This window comes from Rhipicephalus sanguineus, chromosome 7 (assembly GCF_013339695.2).
Source record: "Rhipicephalus sanguineus isolate Rsan-2018 chromosome 7, BIME_Rsan_1.4, whole genome shotgun sequence".
NCBI classification, from domain to species: Eukaryota; Metazoa; Arthropoda; class Arachnida; order Ixodida; family Ixodidae; genus Rhipicephalus; species Rhipicephalus sanguineus.
The window spans coordinates 10,381,364-10,408,658 of NC_051182.1; the positions used below are offsets into that span (position 1 = coordinate 10,381,364).

The 27,295-nt window shown below is 48.1% G+C and overlaps 1 protein-coding gene across 1 annotated transcript in view; it reads right to left on the minus strand.

Moving 5' to 3' along the window:
* The window catches only part of LOC119399286 (beta-hexosaminidase subunit alpha), a 276,820-nt gene that overhangs the window by 40,362 nt on the left and 209,163 nt on the right, over nucleotides 1–27,295 (minus strand). Inside the window, exon 11 of the mRNA XM_037666102.2 lies at nucleotides 10,791–10,881. Within this exon, the coding sequence (XP_037522030.2) occupies nucleotides 10,791–10,881 (91 nt within the window). The remainder of the gene's footprint in view (nucleotides 1–10,790; nucleotides 10,882–27,295) is intronic.

Below are 27,295 nucleotides of genomic sequence, written 5' to 3' on the forward strand. Positions count from 1 at the left end.
GCAGACCGTCGCCGCGTTTGTGTGGAGAGGCCGTTGGCGGCGCGTATACAAATGCACACAGCGGCGCTTCGTTGTGAGTGGTTTGAGCCGATTGTCGGCGAATAAAATGCGTTGATTGCAGCTTACTGGTAATATATACGCTCTTCATTGTTGAATCGATGCACAAAGATTATCCAACGTTACCAATACTAGTAAGAGAAGCGCAATCTGCTTATGAAAGGGATGCTCACTCTGGATGACAGTCTGCGCTTACGCACTATATGACGTTTTTAACACGAAAGTGTTTTATGCCGGGGTCCACCAAGTACATCCGTCACGGATATGACGTTGATAAAATGGACGCCAACGGGTGAGAAAGAAAAACCAAGAAAAAGATACCCCGCTGGGAATCGAACCCACGACGTTGCGGACGCGACGGCAAGCGCCCGACGCCCTACCGACAAAGCTAACTCGGGAGATGCTAGACACAGCGCGAACGCGCCTTATATCTTTCACACATTCTCTTTCGCGGCGGGCGGAGCGCGGCTAGAGCAATGCACGGGCTCGGGCCTACCCGAAAACCCGGGCCCGGCCCGTGGCCCGGGCCGGGCCGGGTAAAGTAGTTCTCACAGCGGGCCCGGGCCGGGCTCGGGCCTGGAGCTCCGGGCTTAGGGCCGGGCCCGGGTTTGAGGTGGCGGGCTCGGGTCGGGCCGGGCCTGGGCTTTGCTGGGTTCTTAAATGGACACTATAGTGAAGCACTGAATCGGTTTAGACTGACAAAGTGAAGTCTAAGAACTCGAATGTAATTCATTTCACCATCATAAGTTTATTATCAGACGAGAAAATCATGGTCAAAATTGCATTTTTTAAATTTCGCGCCGAAACCTCCGAGCGTGACGCCACGGATTTCAAACAGTATTTGTCGTATTTGGGGACATTCGCTCTATAAAATTTCCTGGAACTTGGCATGGTAAGTCTATGGCCCCCTCAGAGGTCAATGTACTTCATTTTTAGTTATCAGGAACTCAGGCCAAGTAGTCAAAGTTTTCAAGTAGTCAAAGTTTTCATCAAGTGCCCCCCCCCCCCCCCGAAAAAAATTCCTGGCTACGGGCCTGTAGGAACTACGTAGGCCCCATTAGACGCCGTCAGAATCTAAGATGTCACGGTGTCTGCTGCGCGAACTTAAAGGGGGCGTCGGCACCCGCATTTACCTTTTTGCGCGTTTACTCACTTACCGAGAGTCTTGCCCCGGCGAGCGTGTTGATTTAGGAATCGCTGAAGAGTAATTTATTGATAATAAAGAAATTGTTTTTCTTTCTAGTGCCCCTTCATGTTTGTTCCACATACGTTGTGCATACATACATATATGTTTCAGAGTTTCTCTAGAAATAAACGCTTTTTTTATGTGGGGCAAGCTATTTAGAGAAATTTCATTAGAGACAAGTACTGAACTTCTTTTGCTCCTTGCATATGGGGCTACTTGATTTATCTTAAACGGGCGAGCTAAAACTAGAAATACGAGGCGCTTATATAGTTCAGATGTCGTTATTCTGTGCTTTATTTGCATTCGTTATGATTTCATATCCGAAATGTCATTCTGTAATCGCAGTAATAAATGTAATATAATAAATATATACCTGTAACTTATCGCAAGAGCGATCTTAATAGAGCTCCAAAGGGAGGAAACGTTTTTGAAGTTTCCAGCCCTCCACTAAAACGAAAGGACTGCATGGAGTCTCGTTACGTACAATTCCTATACATAGACATTCTTTTTCCGTGGCTTCGTCACGGCCCCCAGTGGTCATGTGACGCGAGATGGACGTGCACAGCCTGCTTGGTGTGCCCAATTTGGTAACATTTGAACTTTCGCCTTTTTCCGCTATATCAGGGGTCTCAAACCCACCTAAGCTAACGGGCCGCATTCAGGAAAATTTACTCCCGCAAGCGCCAGGACAGTAACACAGCTAAAAGCGCGGGGGGGGGGGGGGGTGTAGATGGGCTAGGTCGTACCAAATGTCAGCCAACGTTGCCATTTAAACGAAGAGCTTTCCCATATGTCACATATGGGTCGTTTCTGAAGTGTATTTGGCGGCAGGATTCCAACAACATATCGATACCTATCTTCAACATGACTAAAATCAGGACGCCGATTTTGAAATATAGAGTTTTGTTTCACGGTTAGGTATCAACACATGGTGGTTGCAGGGGATGCCGCACGACAAAAAAGCTTTAGACCTGTCATGCCTGCGTAGCTTAAGAACATACTTATAAAGAAAATGAAAAATTGGGACGAAGACAGTCATGTGCGTGCCGTGAGCCTTGAGGGAGGGGCCACGGGCCGCGTGTTTGGGTCCCCTGCGCTATACAGTGTGGGGTTCGCCGTCTACTCCAATGAAATGGGCCGCTCGTCAACGCTGGGTAACTCGAAAACCATTTATTAAACAAGCTTTAAAACTGTTAAGACAACAAATGAGAGTACATAAACGCAAACATCCCGAACACTTCCGTGCCTGTGCCGTTAACCTTGGCCCCGGCGGACCGCACGCCGCGCACACACGCACACCTGACCACAGTTCACTGGCAACTCCACCCTGACCGTTCGCCGTGCCCGCTTATAAAGCTTGTCTCTATCCGGGCGCATGCGCAGTGGCCCTCGCTGCTGTGCCTTGTCACCGCCGGTGCTGACATGGGCGAGGGTGGTGACCTGGTGATTATCCACGGTTCCCCACAACAGGTATAGTGTGAGAGTTACATGACACTGCCACAAAACCGTTGGAATGTGCAGCAATAGCATAGGTTCAAACAGCATAAGGCGTGACTCAAAATATATTCGCTTGACGAAATATCAGGCTTGAAAAAGACAATTACGAATTCAGTGCCGGGTGATGTCCCTTTACCTCGAACCATATGCATCCAATGAGTAAGCGTCGAGAAGCTTATGCGCGCCTTTATTACCGAACTGTAACGAACACCAAAAATAGATCGAAATCGCTTCGTCCACCTCCTGCCAGTCCTACCCGCGTAGTGCAGTGGTCACCTTCTACCAGTACAACATTGTTAGGAAGGCATAGAGCATTATGATACGCAAGAAAAGAAGAGCGTGGTGCAAGCCGTGCATAACATACGCTGCTGAAAACCGCAAGCAGAAGCCCTCAAAGAGGAGTTTTATAGGTGATACTGAAGAGTGTCACGGCGTTCGGGAAGGATAGAAATGAAGGGATAAGCTGCACAGCTACGTTCATTCTGCAAAGGTCCGCAAAGACATCCTAAATTTGCTCCAGTGGTGGAAGTTAAGAACAACGACTGCCGACGCCTTCATATTTGGCAAGGCAGATGTGCACCCCTGCGGCTAGCTCATGCAGTGCGAGAAACTTTAGCGTGGCAGGATATGTGATACAACGGTGGATGGCGTGTTTAAAGCAGGAATCTCTAGATAACTTGATTTTTTGCACAATAACACGTGAAGAAATAAAGTATAAAATATGCCACAAAAGACTTATGGACTGTATATAGTAGCAGTGGTGCGATATATGAAAAGAATGCTACCACAAATACTATTTTTGTCCTTTCGGCTGCATATACGTATTTCTAAAAGTACACGTGGTGCACACGGTTTATTATAATTTTTATCTAGGTTAATGTACATACAACAAGATAATCAACTTGGCTAATGTCTTCCTCCATCTTGCTGTGGCAAGGTACTACCATGCTGAAGACATGTTTTACATATACAGAAGGGTGCATAATTGGCTTTGTCGTTAGAGCATGCTTTAAGTTTCAGTAAGAACGCAACGAGAGCGTTTCGTTCTCTGTCTCCTGTTTTTATTGCACTTCCTATCGAAACTGAACTCATGTTGCAAATCACTTTCCTTGCTGCAATATCTGCTACAAAACGCTCTTGATGATCCCCATTGCATTGGCAAAAAAAGAAGAAAAAATTATAGCATACCATTGCCGAAATAAACGTTCATTGTGCCCAGTATGTCCACTCAAATCTTAACACCGTGAGCCCGTTTTTACACGAAATTACCGTAGCTTAAAGCAGAATTGTTAGCGAAATATTCGCCAGCAAAGCGTAGATATTTGCTGCTTAAAACACTTTGTTGTATATTCTCTGTTCTGGCAACAACACGTATATTATTGGCTCGGGCCTCTGTCGGGCCTGATCTGCCATCGGGCCGGGCCGGGCCGGGTACGCGAAATTTCTTTTCGGGTTCGGGCCGGGCTCGGGTCGCGTATTGAATCACCGGGCCGGGCTCGGGCGGGTAAACTTGAACGAGTTCCGGCCTGGGCAGGGCCCGGGCCGAAAATCACGGCCCGTGCAGTGCTCTAAGCGCGGCGGTGCCGCCGTCTGTGAGATGTTAAAAGAAGTCTTCACGATCGACGCTTACTAGCGCTTACTCCGAGATTGCACACGATATCGGAGGTCATGGTTAAATCGTCTCGATACGAGAGAGGTATACTGGCCGCTCTGGCGTCGCTGAGGCACCCTTGACGCAGTTACGTTCTTTGCCTTTGTCTTCGTGTCAGCGTGCGTCGGCTGATCGGAGTAGTGCAGCTTCCACGTGCACCAACGGGATTTCTCCGCCTCCGACTGCTTCAATTGCGAGAGCACCGACTAACAAAACTGCTGCAATATGCGTTGCAGAAAGGACGCGATTTCGACGGGCGAATGTCGTGCCTTAGTGGAGCGAGAGCAGCGCCTACGAGACAGAGGCCAGCGGGACGCACGCGTTTGCGGCTCGGGCTACGAACCTCTACCTCCCGTGTTGCTGAAGCGCAGTGTGTGTTATGTATGCATGAGCACAAGCGTCGGCTACGTATTACTAGAAAGCGCACACCGTGCCGTTTCTCTCCTTAATTGACGACGCTTTGAAGAAGTGCATACCGGGTACCAGTGTTGATTATGAGCTTGTTGATATCATCCTTACGCGGGATTCACGATTCGCTGTGTCCAAATATATGTTCACATCGTCAGCTACCACAACGGTTTAATCATGATTATGGGCGTTAGTCGTCGCGATAGAGACATGCTGTCAACATGGGTGCATCCACGTCAAACGGTGCTACAGCTGCCAAACACGAATAGACATTGTACAAGCTCTCATATATCACTACACAATAAGCACTACTTCTGTGAAGAAACGTTTCACTTGCGTGCTATACCGATTTCTATGACGGAGGGATCAGCCATGTTTTTTTGTTTTCTCTGTACGTTTTTAGCTTCTGTTATGTGTACTACGCACTGCTGTAGCACGACTGAACTACTTAAGTGTTTACTTCTTGTTCATTTGTATGCCAACCCACATTCCTGTGCAATGAGTTCAATAGCACTGTTCGCGCGAATACGCATACGCATATTTTTCTATTGTTCAGTTCTCCATGAAATGTAGGACAGTTGATAAGTTTGGTCAGGAAAGCTTCGTGATGGACAGCGGTTTAGCGTCACGGAGACGTTCAACGCGTACGCACTTGTTCTTGCTCCAGTAACAGAATAAAAACAGGCAGGAGTTATGCACAGAGCTTTCATCGATTGATTACGTGCACGAAAGTGATGCAACAAAGGTCCGGTTATTTTATTGAATAAGTGCCTTTTTTTCAAACTAATGTCCGCTGCCTTCCACCTTTTTATAACAACTCCACTTAAACGCTCAAGATAATGTAAAAAAAGGATGAGGCTTTGCGTGAAATTATACGACAGAAATGTGAGGCACGCCGTCGAGATTGATTTTGAACAGTTGGGTTCTTCAAAGCGTATCTAAATCTAAGCACACGGGTGGTTCCGCATAAATTTCGTCCCACGTTAACAATGCGCGCGGCAACTCCGTTTTGTCACTGCCGTGTCATTCCTTTGTCTGGTTTTTAGGGGACAGTTTGAGTACCGAAGTATCAGACTTCACTTGATAGAAATACTTCGCTGTAGCGGGATCACAACCGTACAATAAAAGGACATCTTGAGCACAACTAAAGCTCATCGCGTAACCGATGAACTACAGTGCCGCAGTTATACACCTAACAACAACGCGAAAGTGCATGGCCTAGATCATCGCTTTTGTTTACCAACGAGTCGCTGAAACGGTGCCTTCACACACTGTTTAATGCTCCTCATGTTTGGGACTATACCAACCGCACTTTAGGATGTGCTTGAACCAGGAAGCGGCACGAAAACTGAAATGATTCTGGCGAACGAAGGGTACAACACTGTCACGGATCTTCGGACAACAGCTGGCCAGAAAGAACGGACGAGGCGAGAGCGTTACACACAACTATTATAATTACACACACACAAAAAAAGAAAAACACGCGTAGTTATCCAAACCCACTGCAAACATTAGAAAGGAACACACAAAGAATAAACTAGCGCTAAACACAGTTATTGCTCAAAGAACAATTGAGTGAGAAAATCAAACAACTAAAATTACGAGGCGTTCATCGCTTACGCCACTCACGGCGTTCTGTCCCGTTGGAAGAGTCGAGGCGTTGCGGGGGGCGCAAGCGTTGAAGTAGGCGTCCCAGTCGATGTCCCAGGCTTTAACCGTGGCCGAATGCGGACTGGCGTTGTAGACGAGGGTGGGCAGCACCGGGTTCAGTGACCTGGGCGTCGCAGGTCCTGGAGATGGCCAGCGTCTCCCGGGAGGAGAATCTGGCTCGGTCGGAGCCTACGGAGCGGTGCCGTAGGCCGGTGCGCTCGGTGCACAAGCCGATGGCGCGTCCTGGGCGTTGCTGGTAGTCCCAGGTCCGTGGACGTGTCCTCGAACAGGCAGTGGCCCCGGTGCGATGCCGTAGCACGAGGAAGAGCCGGAGCACCCGGAACACAGGCCGGCGACGCTCGTCCCCAGCTTTCCAAGCCCACGTTTTATATGTCCCGCTTCGTTTTCCTCTTCTTCTAGTCGTGCAGTTATACGTCACTCTACGCTTGATGTCTTCCTCTTCTTCTCTTACATTTTCCTGTCACCTCTTGCATGTGACAAACACCAATACACAGCTCTCACTGATCTTATTATAATGCGCATGCAGCCGAGCAAGCCCATTTGCTTCTGTACACCATGTTAGGTATACGTACGAGCAGTTAAACTCGCGCTAACATAACAGAACAAACCGCCCTTTGAGAACGTGCAGGACGTACACGCACATGCAAACGCGACGTGGCTAGCAGACGACGCAAGGAGCAATCCACACTAGGCGCGCTGCAGCCAGTAGCCGCCAGGTGGCTACTTCGCTCGATCTCGCGGCCAATAGGCTGTGCGTTCTGGCGCTACTCGCGCTTAGTGAAAACTACCCAGTGGCATGCGTAGCGAGCTTGACTCTCAGATTCTTTGTTGTGCGTAGCGTGTTCCTCCGGTCGCTGCGGTTTTGGTGTCGAAGCTGCTGCGTGGGGTTATCTACGCGCGCGTTTGCCGTCGGCGAGCACCTTGTGGCGTCAACGTGGCGTCAACTAGCTTCCTGCATGCGACGCGTCTCCACGATGCTCGAGCGCATATGGTATCTCAAGCTGGTTTCCGTGAAGGACATCTTAGTGTTCCGCGAGCTGCCAGAACGAATGCAACCCACTGCCATTTTGCCCCCCTTAGCAAAAAAATTATTTATTTTAGACAAGCGAATTTGCATTTAACAAAGCCATCGCACGTCGCACTGCACGTCGGGTGTCTGCGGGTAGCGAGAGACCCACGTGGTAGCAGCACTAAACACTCGTTTTCTAGTGCACGCTGTTATGCCAGGGTTCCCAACCCAAACTTCCTTGCTTCGACAAGGCATTCAAGCTGGTAAAACGTCTGACGCAACCAGCGTCAACACCCGCTGATGCAAGGAGGCGGGAGTATTACGCAATCCCCGGTAACTCCGGCGATTCGTCTGACGCAACCAGCGTCAACACCAGCTGATGCAACGAAGCGGTAGCCTTACGCAATCCCCGGCAACTCCGGCGCTGCGTCTGACGCAACCGAAGGATATCTCTCCCGCAACGTGCGGCAAGCCCTCTCATCCGCGGATCCGGTTCGAGCCAGCGACCAACGGCGGTTCCTGATTGAAGGCTTCGAGCTCCTGGCTGATGCAAGCGATCGCCCAGGCCTATAAAAGAACCAAGCTGCGCGGAGACAGCGAAAGAGCGAGACAGCGAACGAAGAAATCCCGGGTCGTCGTCGCACCGCTGTGCGAGCCCAATAAGCTGTCGGCCCCAGCGCCGAATATGTAAAGCCTCTGTATATATGTATATAAATTTGCCTGAACTATCGCTCCGTCTATCAGCTCTGCGCAGAAGAAGTCGCAAGCTGAGACACCTGTTACCCAACAACGCCATGAAACTTAACGCGCGCAGCGCTGGTAATTCATGCTCGTGAGCGCTCAAACCAATACAAACGACATTAACAGGCACCTCGGCGCTTTATTCATGGCTCATGGCGCGTCGGCGTTCATGTGGCACAGTTTTCATACACGGTGATTTGCCACTGCTTTATGTCGATCTTGTAATCAAAACGCGCAACGAGCGCTTTGATACGCGCAAGAGGCGTCGCTTCGTGCCGGCTGTGGGCTCCACGAGCATTTAGGCTTAACTTTACGACCAATGTATCGGTCGACGGCCGTTTCGCTGTGCGACTGGTATGGCACCTTTTTTGCTTTGCAAAAAATAAAAGAGGCCTCTTTACATCCGGTGCTTCGTTCGTGAACATATTGCTTACGGTGCACGGTGCCTGAAGCATGCAGTGTATGGTCGGCGGGCGCTTTACTCGCGGAGCTGCGCGCAACGGCGGGTTGCAAGTTTATGTATTATCTGTAGTTCGATATCAACGGCGACCGATTTCGATATTAAAGAAAAGAGAACAGGCCAACGCGGGCAGTGTTGATACTGTGGTTGCGCGCGTCAAGATAAGTTTGTTACACGGGCGCCAAAGGCGGTATCAGTGTTATGTGTCTAAGCCAATTAAAATATGTACTCGTTGCCCCGTATTGCTATAGGTTTGTTTTTTCAAGCTCCTAGGACGACATCTTAAATGCCGCTAACTGCTCCAAGTCAAGATTCTTCTGCTCCAAAGACTGCTCCCAATCCAGTTTCAGCTGTCTCACCCCTGCATTACGACATGTTGCTATCGCAATCACTGCTTCGCCTTTTCGGTGAAACAGACTTTTTCAACAATGCAAGGGACAAATTTCTCCCTGCACGAACTCTTCAATGTACCCTCCCTCCCCCCACCCCCCCCCCCCCCTTTACCCGCGCCACGCCGCCGCCGATCCGATGAACCCCGCGCCGTTCACGCGCCGCCGCCGGAGGTACAAACACCGGCGTGCCGCCGCCGGTGAATTTGCGACCGGCGCACAGGTCTGCACAACACACGGACGAAATTTAAAAAAAATGGTTATCTAAATTTAACGAATGGACGCATCGCCCGTGCGGCCAACGGACCTGCAAGTGGGCATGAACAGATTCCGCTTGCATGCGAAGTGGGAAAGGACAGCTTCCACGGCAACCCTCCTTCTCTCGCTTTCACGCCCTTTCTTTCTACTTGCTGACCTCACCAGTGACGTCATGAAACGACAGTTTTGTTTGTGAATTAATTATGTTTAGATATCCGGCAGTCGCAAGCGGTAGAAGCGGCACTGCCGCAGCGTATCAGCATGCCAGGGCGCATCCCATGGGAGTTTCTGCCTCCTGCGTTAACGCAATTTTATCGTCGCTGTCATCGGCAAACAAGATTTCGTAGATTTCTTACTCTGACATCACAAATTTACGCTGCTTTCCAGCCATCCTCCTGCGAGGCTGAAGACGGGGTTATGCTTGTTTGGTTGAAAATGCTGAGGTTAGGCAAAATACGAAGGCTACCTCACGGATGCACAAAGAAAAAAAACAAGAATATCACGCATTTTTTTTTCTCTGGATATTTTCGAACACAGGACTCCACCACCTCCTGCGTTCACTCAGCACATTCAAAGTAGAATAGAAGTTCCCTCACGGTACATCGGGACACATGTGTCCCAAGCCAGTTTTTCGCGAACTAAAGTAAGACACGAGCTGATTGAACTACTTTTATGGTGCCGCGGTTATTATGAAACCTATCAAAACTGCTGCTCTGAGTTTCTTGCTGAAAGCGCACCGCAAGTTAAAGAAATTGCACCTACTTTGTCGGGCGAAAAGTGCAGCCTTCCGGCGTCACAAACTGCCCTTCCGGTTGGATTTCTGGGGCAGTAATCCTGACGTAAATACAATTTTCTCGTAAAGCAAGCTTAAACGAGTCTAGTGTACAAGCGCTCATCGACGAGGCAGTACTTTAGGAACACCGGATTTCAGGGGCGTAGCCAGAATTTTTTTTCGGTGGGGAGGCTTCAACCATGAATTATGTATGTTCGTGCGGGCGTTTGTATGTGTGCGTGTATATACACATGCAAAATTGAAAAATTTCGGGGGGGTGTCAACCAATCCTGGCTACGCCCCTGCTGGATTTAGTTATGGGGGCATGCGTCCCGTGTACGTCAAAGGGTTAATGTCAACGTTTTACTATAATCGCTTACTATTCCACCATGTACACTAGTTGAAAGCCAACGCTTCCTTTGGGTGCTTTCCAGTTTTGCCTGCGCATTTTTCAGGTTGTTTTTGCAGATGCAGCGTTTTGCCGGGTTTTCATCGTATTGTGGCTGTTTCTTCAAGAACTTTCTCACTTTTGCTTTTGTTGGAGTTCGCATGCCAAATGACTCTGTCAACGTCGCAGCACTACTTATTTAGGGTACCATCTTGTGATAATTTCTGCTGAGGGAATTTCAGGTGTATTTCATAGGTCACAGCCATAGGCGGAAATAAAAAGAAATGGCTGAGCAAAACTTACCATGTCCTGCTGATGAGGTTAGTGCTGTCTACGAACTCGCCCCATACGCAGGCTTCACCGCCAAGCACCAAGGCCTTTTGTTCAGGAGTACCTGAAAGAGCGAGCCACAGTTCATGATTTGCGGTGCTTGTGCGGAAGCTGATCAACTATGAGCTGCCTTTTGGCGGAACCAGGATAAAATCAACACCACTTCTACGTCGAACAACAGGCACACTTCCATGATCCACAGAAATGTGAACACTCTGAAGCAGAAGGAGCTTGATGTGGCCGAGAGCATTCTGCACAATTTACAATATTCTCCAGTATGTGAACACTGGAGTGTAAATACATGTACCACAAAAATAATGAAATAAATAAACTTCAAACTTCAAACTTCAAATGGGTCTGCCACCTAGACACGCAGAACAATTGCCATTCAGCAGGGGCGTAGCCGGAATTTTTTTTCGGGGGGGTGGGGGGTTCAACCCACGACCTCCTCTATAAACTTACGACCTGCTCATCGGCGCTCCCCCTACGGCGGCGCGCGGTCCTGAAAGCTTGCGGATAGGGACCGAAAGTGCCGCCAGGTGCCGCCAGCACTTACCCCCATAGCAGACGATGCGGCGGCTTCGTTTACATTGAGCGCACGCTGGTCTTGGGTTGCTGGCGCACTAGTGAGCGCGTAATTATCGTCTTTTTTCGAGTTTCTAGCGTCTAGACTGACTGATTCACAGAGTTTTACCGTCTCAAAGCAACACTCTGGCTATGCGAAGCACCGTAGGTGGAGGGCTCCTAAATAATGTTGACCACCCGACCCAAAATCTAAGCGCGCGAAGGCCTTTGCATTATGTATCCGTCTACGCGCGAGCAGCGGGAACGTGTAGGCAACAAAGAAATCAAACATAATATACAAAGAATGTCCTGCAGAATGCAGTCCTTATATTCCTGGCGTTATTTCGTGCAATGGTGCCTTATCGTTCTCTATAGCTGTATGTGCAAAAATAATTCGTCCAAGGGCTGATGGTGGGTTCATCTTAAAGCCGAGTTTCTGCAGGACTACGAAACACTGTATTCGACGCAAGCGGTCGCCCGAATATCAACTAGTATATCAGTTACACATATTTTTTTTTATCTACTCTCCTGTCTCCCTATATTTTAGTTTTACTCAGGGCTGGGCAGAGATTCACAGAAAAGTATTCCTAAACACAGATATCGAAATACATGTGCTGGGAGCCTCAAGCACAGGTTCTGAGATACATATGTGTTTTTGACATAACGGGATATTTCCGAAATGCTTTCGCAAAAAGACGAAAAAAAGTATACCGGGAATACAGATACAAGAATGCAAATACTAGAGTAGACATTTATTCTAGACATCAGATCTGTTTTGCTGAAAATGTTCGTGCGTTAATTGCACTTTATAACAGCAGCTATACTCAAATAGGCTGTAATTTAGACAGCATCGGTTAAACCTCAACACAAAACTCGCGAAATGGCTTAGAATTAGAACCCTAAAAAAAAAAAAAATTGCGGTGCGACACCTGCCGCGAGAGACAGTATACTTTAATCGGCACTGGATGGCAATAACTGCTTCCGCAATTGTGCCGTCAGCGGCGTCGGACGGTTTATCAGATGGGCCATTCTGCACGCGTGGGGAACCCTTCGCCGCCCGCACTGTGTCACAGACCGGCGACGTGCCTTGTTCAAGGGCGTCCGCAAAACTTTTTCCAGGGGGGTGCATCAGCAGAGGGTGGGGGAGGGGGAGGGGGGCATACAGCATAGGTAGCTTTTGTTTCATTGCCATGACATGACCGGCAAGATTAGTCTATAGCAGTATTAACGTGCAAAGTTGGCCGGTAATCCTGAATGATGTTACACGCGGATATGCGGGACTGGAGTGTGCTAATCAAGCTGTGTAGCTTAGTGCTACTGCATAGAAAATTATTATCCAAAATTCCAAGGGGGGGCAGATGCCCCCCCTTGCACCACCCTCCGGACGCCCATGGCCTTGTTGCTTGGATTAGGACAAAAAAAAGTCTTCCTTTCCCCTTTTGAACACATTGAGTTCAGTTCCGACAAAAAAAAAAAAAAAGGGTAACGATATATGGTACCCGTGTCCTGCACTGTATCGCGATATATATGATCGATACGTACATCGTAGAAGTATATTTCACTACTGAGATACAAATACCATTTTGCAAATCAATCTCGATACAGAGATACAGATACCCAAAAGTATCTCTAAAATACTAGTGAAATACTCTTGCTGCCTAGCCCTGGTTTTGCTCCTATCATTTTCGTTCCATGGCATGCGTGGTTGTTAACTTCTGTAGTATTCATTGTCACTCTCCAAGTTTCTTCATTGCATGTTAGAACTGGCAAACTCGAATAGTTAATGTACACTTTCCCATTCTGTGACAGTGGTAGTGTCAGCCATGGGTTAAGAATGCACCCATTCTCATTCTTTGGTATATCTGCTAGACATGAGTAGGCTCTCCGGTGTACTTGACCTAGAGTACTCTTCTACAGATTCTCGTATCGAGTTGTCTGTCGCGAACACTCTTTCGCTGGACATGTAGTATTATTTTGTCTTCTGCATATTCATCTTCGACGCTACTTTAACGCGTTGTCAGTTTAGGTCTGCGATATATTTGTTTTGCAATTCGTCGCTATCATGCTGAAAGAGCGCTCGACACCCCGTTCTTCGATCAGAAATGACGGCTTTCGTAGTATCTCGTACAAATTTATACATAGGAAAATCGGGATGTCGCCTAATGATGCACCGGGAACTCTTCGTACATAGCTGGTACGAGTTAAAAAAGAAACCATAAACCTTTGAAAACGCAGCAGCGCACCATTGGGGGAATGTACTGCTACCTTTGCCTATAACGTTGCTTCTGATTGCGCAGTCACTGCGAGGTTATCGCGTGTCACTGATGTCATGCAATAACTTCCGAATGTCGCAAAGGCGAGCGCCTACTATACGCGCCGAACAAGCAGACCCTGCGGAGGCAGCAACCGATAGCGAGGGCATAGTGGGTGTCAGTTGTGGCGCCGCGGCGTGCGGTGGCAGTTTGGAGAACTAAAAAAAACTGGCGACACGGGGAGCGGCGGCATGAGCAGGTCGGAAGTTTATAGAGGAGGTCGTGGTTCAACCATACATTATGTATGTTCGTGCGTGTGTTTGTATGTGTGCATGTATATATATGCAAGCAAAATTGAAAAGTTTTGGGGGTGTTTGAACCCCCCCCCCAACCCCCCCCCCCTGGCTACGCCTTTGCCATTCAGGCCAAACAGCTTACCTACAATGCTGATAAACAATAAAAAATCTTGCTTTAAAACTTACCACTGGTATCTCTCTCTTTATTGCTACAAAGACTATGCAAATAAAAAGCGGAATATTCGAAAGAAATAGTTCCAAATCCATTCACTGCAGAATTATCACAAAAACAGTCATTTGAACTATTCGACTAGAGAACTCGAAAACACGGCACTGTGCCTTTGCCTTCGTATGCTAGAAGAGTCCCCTGCCAGAATCAAGCACTGACGTGCTGGGCAGTGAAGACAAACTTCGCGCAACCTTCTAGTTCATTAGTTATAATTTTTTTTAATTTGTATTTCAATTTTCTTTCCCATATTACAACGCAAATGGAGGGGTTGTATACAAAAGCTGCTCAAGGGCAGCTTGACGAGCCTACATACCTGAAGCTCAGCAGGGAGGCAGTAGTAGAACTTATACAAGTGAAAACACATAATCACACAAGGAAAGAAGTGTTAATTTCAAGGGCTCGTTTTCTTTTTTATACACAATATTAATGAGAACTAACAGACAATAATGCCAAGGAAAGTATAGGGGATGTTTTTTTATTAATAAATGTAAGCTAATTGTAAAGAAAGAAGTGTGGACGAAAAGATAGCTTGCCGCGGGCAGGGACCGAACCTGCGACCTTCGAATAACGCGTCCGATGCTCTACCAACTGAGCTACCGCGGCGGCCATCCCCCCGTCCACCTTACAGGGTATATGTGTGCATTTAAACGTGGGAGCGTCAGTCAGCGCCACCAGTAGCCATGACGGCGAGTGTGGAACACTCTTTTTCTGCCTGTTGGCGTCACGTAGCACGTGAACTTATTACGAGCTGGCAGCTGACCAATAATCCCTCGCATACTACCTGAAAGCATCAAGTCTGCCAGAACGAGACCCTCGCTATGAATGAAGGTCGCAGGTTCGGTCCCTGCCCGCGGCAAGCTATCTTTTCGTCCACATTTCTTTCTTCACAATTAGCTTACATTTATTAATAAAAAACATCCCCTATACTTTCCATGGCATTATTGTCTGTTAGTTCTCATTATATCGTGTATAATCACACAAGAGTCACCCAAGAATACACGAATCAACAATATTGTAACGATGAAATGGGTTTATTTGATTACGCGATCTTATTTGCTTACGCGATCAAGATCGAATACGATCTTGACAAGTTTATTTACAAGATGAGAAGAGTGAGAGATGCTTAGTGCAGCGCAGCGCTAGCTGCTCGCGCGTCCTTCTACCTCCTCTTTACCTTGGCCCCAGCGAACTCCTGCAGCGGGACAATTTCCCCGGGTGTAGTGTAGCTCTCCGAGAAGTTGCGTAGCCCGATGGTGTAATGCTTCAGCCGGGCAACATGCACTGCTTGGGTTTTGCGTGACCACCGGTTGTCAGAGGTGACTTTGGCGATGACGAACGTGACGTCCCTCATACGTCTCAACATGACGTATGGTCCGGCATACCTAGACAAACACTTCGTGCGAAATCATTTTAACGCGTACATAGCGTTAAAGAGCTGGTTTCGCAGAAATTCCGTCGTCGGCGTCGGTGTCGTTGGTTGTGAGTCAAAAATCATCATCTCGTACGTGACCGAGAAATTGAGAAAGATGCAAATAAAATAAAATAATAAAGAATCTTAGGTCTGAGTAAGAATCAACCCAACCCTTCCGCGTGGAAAGCAGGTGCTCTACCGGAGAGCTACGCCGTTGCTTGGAACTGCACTGAATTAATCTTCATGCTTCACAAACATAGGCGTCCTGTGTACAGGTGTCACAGTACGAGATGTATTATCGCAGTACAAAGGCGTACAAGTAGGCGTGTGCGAATATTCGAAAATTTCGAATAGCATTCTATTCGATTCGGTGCTCGAAATACCGAACATTTTTCGAATAGTTCTCGAATAATCAGCGCCGACGGGAAAACCCCAGAACAATAAAACTTTGGAACAGTTAAAAGCCATTTCTCTTTTTTTTAATCACTAAATTACCAGTACGCATGCAGCCCCAGCTTTTACGAGACTACCGACGCTATATTGATTACCGGAAGAAGGCATTCTTTTTGTCTGTTTTCCTATGAAAGCTCCACATTGACTCACTTTTTACTACGCTGCATCTGCATCGCATTAATCAGTTCCTGTCTTATCTTGCAATAAGTGAAGGTGTACCACCATTCAGCTTCAGGAATAACAGCAGAAGCAAGGGTTGTGTTCGCGTAAATTTTCTTACAGATACAGCTTTCAACACCGATGTCTACATGCCTTCAGTGGCGAGGACCATGTTGCGATGACAGGTTTATGCGTTTCATTACAGCCTTACCGTATGCATGGTGTTCGGTTCAAAATTGTTTACATTTGATGTCTCCGTTTCATTTAAAAGCAGGCGACAAAGCATCTGCAGTCGCTGCTATATTTCAACCTACAGTCGAAGGCTCTGGTCGCTGCTGCATATGAGCTTACCTCAGTTTTCTTAACTGTGGTATTTGGAGTCTCTTAAAAGTAAGCCTAATGCTCTTTGGTGAAAGTTTGTGAATATTTCTTTAAAAAAAAATGTTGTGGAGTTCTAGGACCGTTTTGAGAATGGTTGCCGTACTATTCGAAAACTATTCGAAGAGTATTGGATTCGGTGTCATCACTATTCGATTCGTATTCGATTCGGTTCCGAAATTCACTATTCGCACCGCCCTACGTACAAGCATACATTGCAATCGGGTGTCACACCATGTGACTTCCATAACGAGTTGGTGGTTTGAAGCCGGCCACCCATTACAAAGGCACACGCATTACTGCGCGTATTCCCTTACGAGCACGTTGTGGGTGCATCGCAACATCGAAAAAGTAGCACGCGCGTAATTACTGTTTGAAGCACGCCACCCATTACAAAGGGCGTATACACATTAGTGCGCGCATTCGCTTACACAGACGTAGTGGGTTCACTGTTGTCATAAGAGTGCTGTTGAATAGGGCGGAAACCTTTACTATATGCGTGTCGTGTGTGCGCCTGTGCGTGTGTGTGTTCGTGTGGCTGGCTGGGCGACTGAACATAATGACAAGCAAAACAGGGCGCCATGAGGATAAGGCTGGATATAGCTTTCGCGTTCAACTCCTAAAGTGAAGCTTAAGCGCCCCCCAATTTTTTCGCACAAGCGTCCAAAGCAAAACAAAGCCTCCAGGCCAAAATATGGCAGGCTGTATCGAGCGTCATAACGAGTTTTGGCTCGGTCTTGTCACGAAATAGTCCTGAGGCGAGCCAATCGACGAGCTTCCTCAGTGCGACACAAAGTCCAGGCAACTGAGTAAATCTTCGTGTGGAGACCAGGGAAGTACAGTGAAACCTCGGTGATACGAATCTCACGGGGTTGACAAAAATATTCATATCATCCGAAATTCGTATCACCAGCAAACATGGAAAATTAGTATGCGAAAAAAAAAAGAAGTTGGCATACGTTTTGATTCAGTGTTTCTCAGGGCCGCAGCGACGTCACGAACCGCTCTGAATGATTGCCAGTAAAGATTTTAAACGAGAACTATCATACTTGTACTCGTATATAAGGTGCATACGCGCATCTGTCATTAATGAACCAGATGTGTTGTGCCCCGTGACTGCTAGTAGCCGCTTCCTAGTTCCTTTCTGCATGACAACAAAGTACTGCGGCGAAAGTGACTTAAGATGCGCTTTGCACACGATAGATGGAGGCCAAGCTCCTTCGCCAAGACCGTCCGCTTCGTGTCTTGGGGTCTTCGTCCACCTTTAATTTCATGGCAGACCCGCAGCCCAAGCCTCAGTCTTGTTTCATAGAACGTCTGATTGCGGGGATATGGCTTGCATCGACGTGGCAGGCACGTGTTAACACAGTACAAAGACGCTGCTGCCTCGAGCATAAGAGCACGCGTCAACGCGTCGAAAAAAAAAAGCGCGACGTCAACGTCATCTGTAACCTAAACGCGAAGGCGTCTAAAGGCCTCCAATATTCGCTCGGACTATCTCGCAGGCAACGACGCAACGTTGATGGTCGCGAAGCGCGCATGCCCGCGCCCGCGCGTGACTACCGCGGCTTCCTCGACAGCGCGGGCCGCACCTGTTCGTACCTGCGCTAGCGTACAGCCTCCAGCATTATTAATAATATCGCGCGAGCCTCGGCCGCACGCAGTATCAGCGCCTTACAACGGAGATAATCTGCGAGACTGGCAGCAGTACGCGCAGGCGCACGAAGCAGCGCTAGCGCAAGCGTCGCCTGCCAGGCTGTTCCTTTCAGGATGAAACACTCCCTTTCTTTGTTAAAGGCGCCCGGAGTGCGCACAATCGCAGATAGAAACGTCACGAACGTTTTGCTTTTTTTTTATTTCCACGTTTGCGTTCAACAGCATGCGCTGCTGCCAATACTAGCACCTTCTTTAGGTGGAATCGTTCTTGTGTTCTTGTGTTCATCGTTCTTGTGTATTACTTTTTTTTTATTCAAATTTCCCTGCGCATCAACTTTGAGCAGTTTCTTTGAATGCAATCACAGGAAAGATCAAGAGAACATGAATCGGTAGATCACGGTTTAAGTTGTGCGCATGGCTTTGTTCACACCGCTTTTGTTTTCCTTTTTTTATCTAAGGAGACTAATACAGTCATTGTGGTAGGGCGTGCATCGTCCTGAAAGGAACAGCGTGGCAGACGACGCTTGCGTTAGCGCTGCTTTGTGCGCATGCGCGTACTGTTGCCGGTCTCGCAGATTATCGCCGTTGTAAGGCGCTGATACTGCGTGCGGTGGACGCTCGCGCGATATTATTAAAAATGCTGGAGGCTGTACGTTCGTATCAAACGTCGCGGGGTGCAAATCGGTTCGCAACAACCGTACTCCAATACATTGCACGCTAATGGGCCTTGGCCGGGACCACGGAAAAATTCGTATCACCGCGAAATTCGTACGAGCCGTGATCGTATCACCGAGGTTTTACTGCATAGTGTCGACAAATGTTTGGTGATGGCGAGCGTAGAGCAAGAAGAAAGGTGCATACCCGATGACTTATACACCTGACGTAACAAATGGCAAAGTCCCAATTTTTGTGGTCATTGGACACACGCATGGCAAGCATCCTCGTAAATTGTTGCGCGTGAAAGACGTACACAGGGAACACAAAAAGACGCACACGGAGCGCACACTGTCGACAAATTCCTTGAAATGAAATTCCTTGTATATGAAATTCCGTTAACATGCAGCCGTCCCTACGTAGTACAAACGGGTCTTTGCATAAACGACAGGCTTCGTGAGCACACCAACAATGTAAAAAACAAAACGGGGGGATGGCTTGCAATTTATCGCGGGATCGAATCCCGGCCGCGGCGGCTGCATTTTCGATGGAGGCGAAAATATTTGAGGCCCGTGTGCTTAGATTTAGGTGCACGTTAAAGGCCAACTCCGGCGATTTTTTTGCCATGTCAAAGTAATGGTGCTTTTATGTTCCTGAGACGCTCCTGTTACGGGCCCGATAGCAGAAATACTCGGCAAATTGGATAATAATTTTAAATAAGCAAAAAAGCGCAACACCGAAACCGAAACCCAACCGAGTGTACTGTCTACGTATGACGTAGACGTTGTTACGAACGAACCGGAAGTCGTGCAAGGCATGCCGGTCACGCCGGCGCGGAGTATGAAAACTGTGACAGCCGGGACGACCAGCGAAGCGCCGGCCAAACCAACGCTGTCTGTCGCCTTGTGCACAGCAGACGCTCGCTGTGGCGGCCTAAGCGCCGAAGTTAGCGGTGCCCTCGGCTGCGTCACTTCCGCCGCCTTGCCAACACTGACGTCACAGACGCAATGTTGCCAATAATTGTGGGAAGCCAGGAGGGCGTTTGCAGACAATCTTTAAAATTCATTTTCAAACATTCTGCTCATGTCTCAAGCCTGTAATTTGGCATAAATGACGGAAAACGTGCAAAGGAACGTACCCCAGCGAATTTCACTGAGATCCATCGACCTCGAAAAATCGCCGGAGTTGGCCTTTAAAGAACCCCAGGTGGTCGAAATTTCCGGAGCCCTCTACTACGGCGTCTCTCATAATCATATCGTGGTTTTGGGACGTTAAACCCCAGATATTATTATTATTATTATTGGCTTGCAATTTATTGCAATATTTGTGGCTGTTTTCCGGAGCTTCACAAGTGCAACATAATCGCAAAAAGCAACAACGAAATGTCGCGCATCATTATCGAGGCTCACAAGATCACGGGCTTAAGAGAAACATGCGTCAGCCAAGCGTCTATCTCACTTTCCGACAAGGAGATCGCGTATCTGTGTGGCACAATACGTGTGTATTGAGTGGACCATGTTGTTGGTATGTACTTGCTGTCATGCGCATTGGGGTTTGTCAGGTGTATAAGGTCACGTCGCTCTGCTCATAAAATTTGTTGAGAGTGTGCGCTCCGTGTGTGTCTTTTTGTGTTCCCTGTCTACGTCTTTCACGCGCAACAGTTTGCGAGGATGACAACCCACAAGCCCAAGTCGACACCCTTCTTATGGCACGCATGTTGGTCAAGGTGCGACTCCTGCGCTCAACCAGGCCGTTTGTTTGAGGGTGGTAAGGTGACGAGTGCCGACAGTCAGACCCACAAAGGCGTAATACTTCTTCAACAACATCCGCTGTAAACTGCCATCGTCGGTCACTAATCATGACACACGGAGCACAGTGACGAAGAACGACAGAGTGCAGCAGGAAGAATGGGACATTAGCTCCTGTAGCCGAAACGAGCGCTGCCGTCTCAGTATATCGCGTCAGATAGTCCACACGCACTATAACGCCCATGTTCACGATTTATACGTTGTGGCAGCTGAATTTTTACATGTACCTGGAAACAGCGTATCGTGAATCCCGCGCAAAGCTGACTTCAACAAGCACATAATAAATACCGGTACTCGATGTGCACTCCTTCAAAGCGTCGTCAATTAAGCAGAGAAACTGCAGGGTGTGCGCTCCCAAGTAATAGGGTAACCTACGTCTGTGCTCATGCACACATTAGCGCACAGCGCTTCAGCAACAATGCAAGGCACATATTCGTAGCTTGAGCCGCCAATGCGCGCAAGCGCACCACGTCCCGCTGGCCTCTGTCTCGCTCCACCAAGCTACGACATTCGCCCGTCGATATCATTGCATTTCTGCAGCGCTTACTGCAGCAGATTTATCGAAGCAGTCGGCTGCGGAACACCTTTGGTGCATGTGGAAGCTGCGCTACTCGGACAACGAGCGGTCACACGCTAACCCGAAGCGAAAGGCAAACAACGTAACTGCGTCTAGGGCGACTCCGCGATGCTAGCGTGGCCAGTGTTTTTCGCTGCTATCGAGACGCTTTAACCATGGCCTCCGAGATTGCGCGCCGGCGCGTAATTTCAGAGGCCATGATTTAAGAGCGTCGTCGCCGAATCGTTCTCCATCGGCACTAGTAAATGTCATGCCACATTACTTCACTTTACCGTTCACAAACGGTGGCACCGCCCCGCCCCGTCCCGCCTAGCCCCGCCAACAGACAGCACCGTGCGAGAGAGAATGTCTGAGAGATATAAGCCGTGTTTGTGGAGTGTCGTGCATCTGCCTCGGTAGCTCAGTGGGTAGAGCGCCGAGTGCTTATCGCCGCGGACCAAGAAGTCGTAGGTTCGATTCCTGACGGGGAACTTCTTCATGCACTTTTTAGATGCGAAGCAGCTTATGAACGAGGCCTGTCTCCCCGGCGTCGCGTAGGCGTAGCCACTGCCCCGCGTGCCACTCGATGTATGGAAGAAAGAAGAGAACGAAGTGTTGGCACGAGATGAGAGCTCGCGCATGGTGTGCAGAAAGGAATGTTTGCCTGAGAGAACGAAGTGTCGGCACGAGAGGAGAGCTCGCGCTTGGTGTGCAGAAAGGAATGTTTGCCTGAGAGAACGAAGTGTCGGCACGAGAGGAGAGCTCGCGCATGGTGTGCAGAAAGGAATGTTTGCCTGAGAGAAGGGTGCCAATAGATGTATGGAAGAAAGAAGAGAACGAAGTGTTGGCACGAGAGGAGAGCTCGCGCATGGTGTGCAGAAAGGAATGTTTGCCTGACATATGGACGTGCGGTAGAGCGCTCGCTCCACAGCGGCGCGTGCTCTAGTTTGAGTGGAGACCGCTAGCGGCTCTCTAGTTCAAGAGATAAAACCGCTCGCTGTCCTCGCCCCCGGCGCGCTCTCTTCTACAGCAGCTGTCATGGAGTGCGCTTCGAGGAACGAAGCCCGCATCGCGGCGGCGCGGGCTCGCAAAGCGGCCGCCGTGCGGCAGCGTCGTCAAGCCGATCTGGAGCGGCGGGGTCGCGAAGCCGAAGCAAAACGGGCGCGGCGACAAGCCGACCCGGCTTGCCGTGCGGTCCCTATTGGAAAACCCAGTGGCACTGTCCCAATGTCATACCAATTTATTGGACCAGTGTGGCGCTGGGTAATGCGACGCTGGAACACTGCACGAGGTACACTGGACGCTGGCGCACTGCACACTGGGCCACCGATTACGGGCCGAAATCGGGCTTTTAAATTGTTTCATAAAACTGTGGTCATACCCAGATCATAATTAGGGCTGAAACGCGAGCACTGCGACAAAAAAAAACAACCTCAAAAGAAAAAAAAACGAGGAGCGAGCGGGAGTCGAACCCACCACCTCGACGCACCGTGCATCCCGAATATGACACGTTACCGCTGCACCACACCTGAAAGACGAGATTTGGTCTCCTTTTTCTTCATGGTATGACTACTTCCGCTAGCCAGTATTTTCATTTTTCTCGTTTAGGATTGCAGATTTCAGTCTCTTCGTGCTCTCGAGAACCTAAGAGAAGGAAGTTAATTTGTTTGTCATGTGCTGCCTAGGATCAGAACGTCTATCTGGCACGTTTTGCCGCAAAAAATATAAGGGTAACCGCACATGTGTTGCGGCAATCGCACTCTCTAAGCAGTTAGTCATACCTATGTAAAAAACAGTGTGCATGTGACCTGCACACTGAACACTTTCGTTTTCGTCAGCCATTTGAACATATTTTCTGTCCTTTTTGTTTACTTTCCGCGTACTATACAGCCGCAGCAGTTCATCCTAGCCGAACCGACCGTTAGGCTTAGAGCTGTACTCCGTGTGCCACGATCGCTGTGATGAACGTGGATACTCAATTACGAAGTATCTAATAACCGTTCAACTGCAGCTTCGATCATACTTGACTCAAGCGGGGCCATATTTGCTCATTCGACTACATGGATCAGAAGCTAAAAACGCCGAGATTGAGCGTTACATTGGCTCAGTATTGCCGGTGGCGTGAGGCTTTCAGCGGTACAAGCCTATATGGAAGGACTGGACTGGCTGCTGGAGCAGGTTGATGTTATTATCAGACTAATACTAATGTGATATTTAAGAAGTTGAAATACCTCCAGCCACAAATTCTTGGAGGAAACCCGACGTTTCGAGACCGGCTTGGTCTCTTCTTCAGGGGTGACTGTGCTGATCAGGGGGGCTTCGTCGCGAATGTGAACCGGTCCCTCGGAACAATGCCTCCGATCTACGTGCACGGCCTCCGGAATGTGAGGAAAAGAGAAAGGCGGAGCCAAAAACAAGCTGCGACGAAGCCCCCCTGATCAGCACAGTCACCCCTGAAGAAGAGACCAAGCCGGTCTCGAAACGTCGGGTTTCCTCCAAGAATTTGTGGCTGGAGGTATTTCAACTTCTTAATTCTTCTACCCAGCCAGACAGACTTCTGTCGAAATGTTTACATTTAAATGTGATATTGTGTTCCGAAGGATAAGTTCATACTTATCGTTCTTTCGATGCAATTATATGAACTACATTCACAACAATCGATCACACACTTCAGAGAAAGCGCGTGCGCGCGCTCGGCAGACGATTGCTTTAGTGTATACGTACGTCCGTCCTTTAACAAAACTAAAGCTAGATATGTGTAGGACACATAATAAAATAATATTTTCAAGATATTCGATAAGTTTTTCTTTTGACTTCTCGCAACCCAATACCGAATCTTATATGAATTCCACCCAGCGCATCCAGATTTTCCAATGTGCTGCCAGTGTTCCCAATGCGCAGGCAGACACTGTACAGCATGACCAGTGCCTCCCAGTGCGCTGTAAGACACTGGGCCACACTGTACACTATCCCCAGCGTTTTTCAGCGCACTGGGCGGCACTGGCCACGCTGTACAGTTTGTCCCTGTGCCTCCCAGCGCGCTGTAGTACACTGGGACACACTGCACAGCGTTTCCAGTGCCACCCAGTGCGCTGAAAGGCACTGCGAGGCACTGGCGACGCTGTTTTAACACGAAAGTGTTTTATGCCAGGGTCCACCAAGACTTCAGTGACGTATTTCCGTCACGGAAATGACGTAGAAAAAATATACACGATCAGATGGCAAAGAAAAAGAGTTCCGTCAACGGGCATCGAACCCACGGCCGTACGGTCAGCAACAACAGATGCCGGGCACGCTATCCACTGCGCCACGGTCACAAACACGAGATGCTTTACAACCGCGTCTTTTATATCTACCACTCTCCCGGTCGGCGGGATGGTGTTGCCCTCTGGGAGCAGTAAAATTAATTCGTCATTATTGTGGCCTCCGCGATTAGCACCTGCAACGCGTTACACGTCCCTCCCATTCGGCGCGTTTTCAATTGAAGTTAAATTTTGTCGATGCCTTAACACATTGCGAGGTGGCGACCTTAGCCAAGCGTCGTAAAAGCGTCGGCCTCGCTCATAGCTCTGCGACGCGCGCCTGCCTCACATGGCTGTTACACCGCGTTCTCCGCTCACGCGCTCGCCCCAAGAAAAATCGCGGCCGGGCTACTGGGGTGGCACGACGCGCTATGCGTTTCCCTCTTGTCCGGCCATGGTGTTCAATCAAACATGCCGCGGGATAGCGACCAAGTTCTGCGTCCAATATGCGACGCTCTTCTGGCTATCACACCTAGTTCTCTGATTACGCTTTCACCGCTAACTACAACAGCTACCACAAGGGTTCGTTTATTCATTTAGCAGGGACGTTAGTCGTCGGGATGGAGATGTACCACCAATCATCAATGTGGGCATATCCACGTTAAACGGTGCTATAGCTGCCAGACATCATATACATTGTGCAAACTCTCTTATATCAATGTGCAGTAAACATTCAGTTACTTCTGTAAGGGCACGCTTTCGTGTTATTCCGATTCCTATGACGGAGGGATCAACCATGTTTTTTTTTTTCCGATAGGGGTGACATCGCATTCTCAAACTTCAAGCTACGACCTTTGCAGCAAGAGCCATTAACTTTATACTTTACAGACCACAAGGCCGTTATACTCAAGCGGAAACGTTCCCCTGAGCTTAAAGTCATATATGACGAGTAACAACATCAGGAGCACCTCGAATGGAAGGACCACGAACAGTGACGAAGAAAACAAAAGATTTACAGAACTTTAAGTCGACTCATGGCTGCTTCGCATATTACTGAGGGCTCCGTTTACGGGGAGATGGTGAGATTTTTTCGTTCTCATCCATTAGCGTCGATTTTATCAACGTCATGTCCGTGGCGGAAATACGTCACTAGAGTTTTCGTGGACCCCGTCATAAAACACTTTCGTATTCAAAATACGTGTGTCAAGCCATGGTTTCCACACAAGTGAATGAGCGTAGCTGAAACGTATGCACAGTCGAGTCTCGACGTAGAGTCCAGTTGGTAATGAGTGAAGACGGGGAAATTTTCACGGGAAGAACTTCTCGACACATCCTGTTTTTTTTTTGTTTTGTTCTCTCAAGAGAGGGCATGAAATGAAAAGCGGTTCTTTCACTCGTCCCAATCATCCGATCAACATACACATTAGAAATAACACAAGAGAGTTTTCATGCTCTCAGCTTTTATACAATAATTATTGGTATCCACAAATACAGAACGCTCATTTTGTCTATTCGGTGAGTACACACATCACAGGCCTTACAGCACTTGAAACCATCAAACTGCAGACTAAAAATTGGCGCAGTGCAACTATAATTACAGCTTTTACGGGTATTCGTATCGAAATATTAGGAAACATAACATACCCACTTTATGCGTCATTAGCGTGACATCCATATTCATTGAAACCTGATAAAAGAGTAAAAAGCGGACAGCTTTTCTGAAGGTTTTGTTAAAATATCTCAGTGATGGTCAGTGAGAAAGCGATGAGGAGTGAGTGTTGTGCTTTCGCACCAAATACGCTGGGTCGTATTGTTACGCATAGTGCACAGAATGTCACAGGGCAAAGGAAAATGTGGTCAGAGGAATGTTAATTGTTGCATGAAAGTTGTTTGCCAAATTCTTCGTTGCTGTGGTCATATGTATGTACATAAGCCAGACTGGTCGACGTGTCAACGCGCGCCTCAGAAAGCACCGAAATTCATCGAATAGAGCGCCATCGTATCCTGTCGCCTCGCATTGTCAGTCATGCAAATGTAGTCCCATCTTCGAAAGCGCAGTCATTTTGTGCCATCACCCAAATCGCACCACGCAAAAAATGTCGGAAGCTCATCAAATCATAATGAACGCCGCACTTCGTGTAAGTCATCCTTGTCTATCCTTACAAGACAAGGATTTCAACCATATCAACTTTAATAATCGATTGCAGACACGCGCCTCGGTTATCCTGTTTTTCGTGCCTCTTTCGCGACGCGACACAAGAAGTGATATGGCGTTCGTCCATGTCACTTCTTGTGTTCGTCTCTTTTGCGCCTGATTCTTTTCGTTAAACATGCACGAACCAGCCCAGCAAAAAGTTCTACTAGAACGCCCCCATTTGTGCGTATATATATATATATATATATATATATATATATATATATATATATATATATATATATATATATATATATATATATATATATTTTTTTTTTTTTTTTTTCACATGTATGTGCAATAAACTTTCAGCTGTCCGTGAGCTCTTGTGTTCTGTGGGTTGTGGGTGTTCCCTTGTCCTGCGCCTTTCTTTTTGCGCTCAAGTTTTATTCCAAACATATTGCCTTTCGCCCCACTTCCGCAGCTTATTCACGAGAACTTCTATTTCAAGCCTTGGTTCAGTTCTACGTTACCACAGAGCAATGCACGGGGCGCCAAAGTCACAACAAATTACTCTAGGGCACGGCAGCACGACAAAGTGGTTGCCATGTTTAGTCTTAGCATATGTCACAACGAACGCATACGCCTAGTACGTGTGCTCAAGGAACAAAATATCAATACGACAT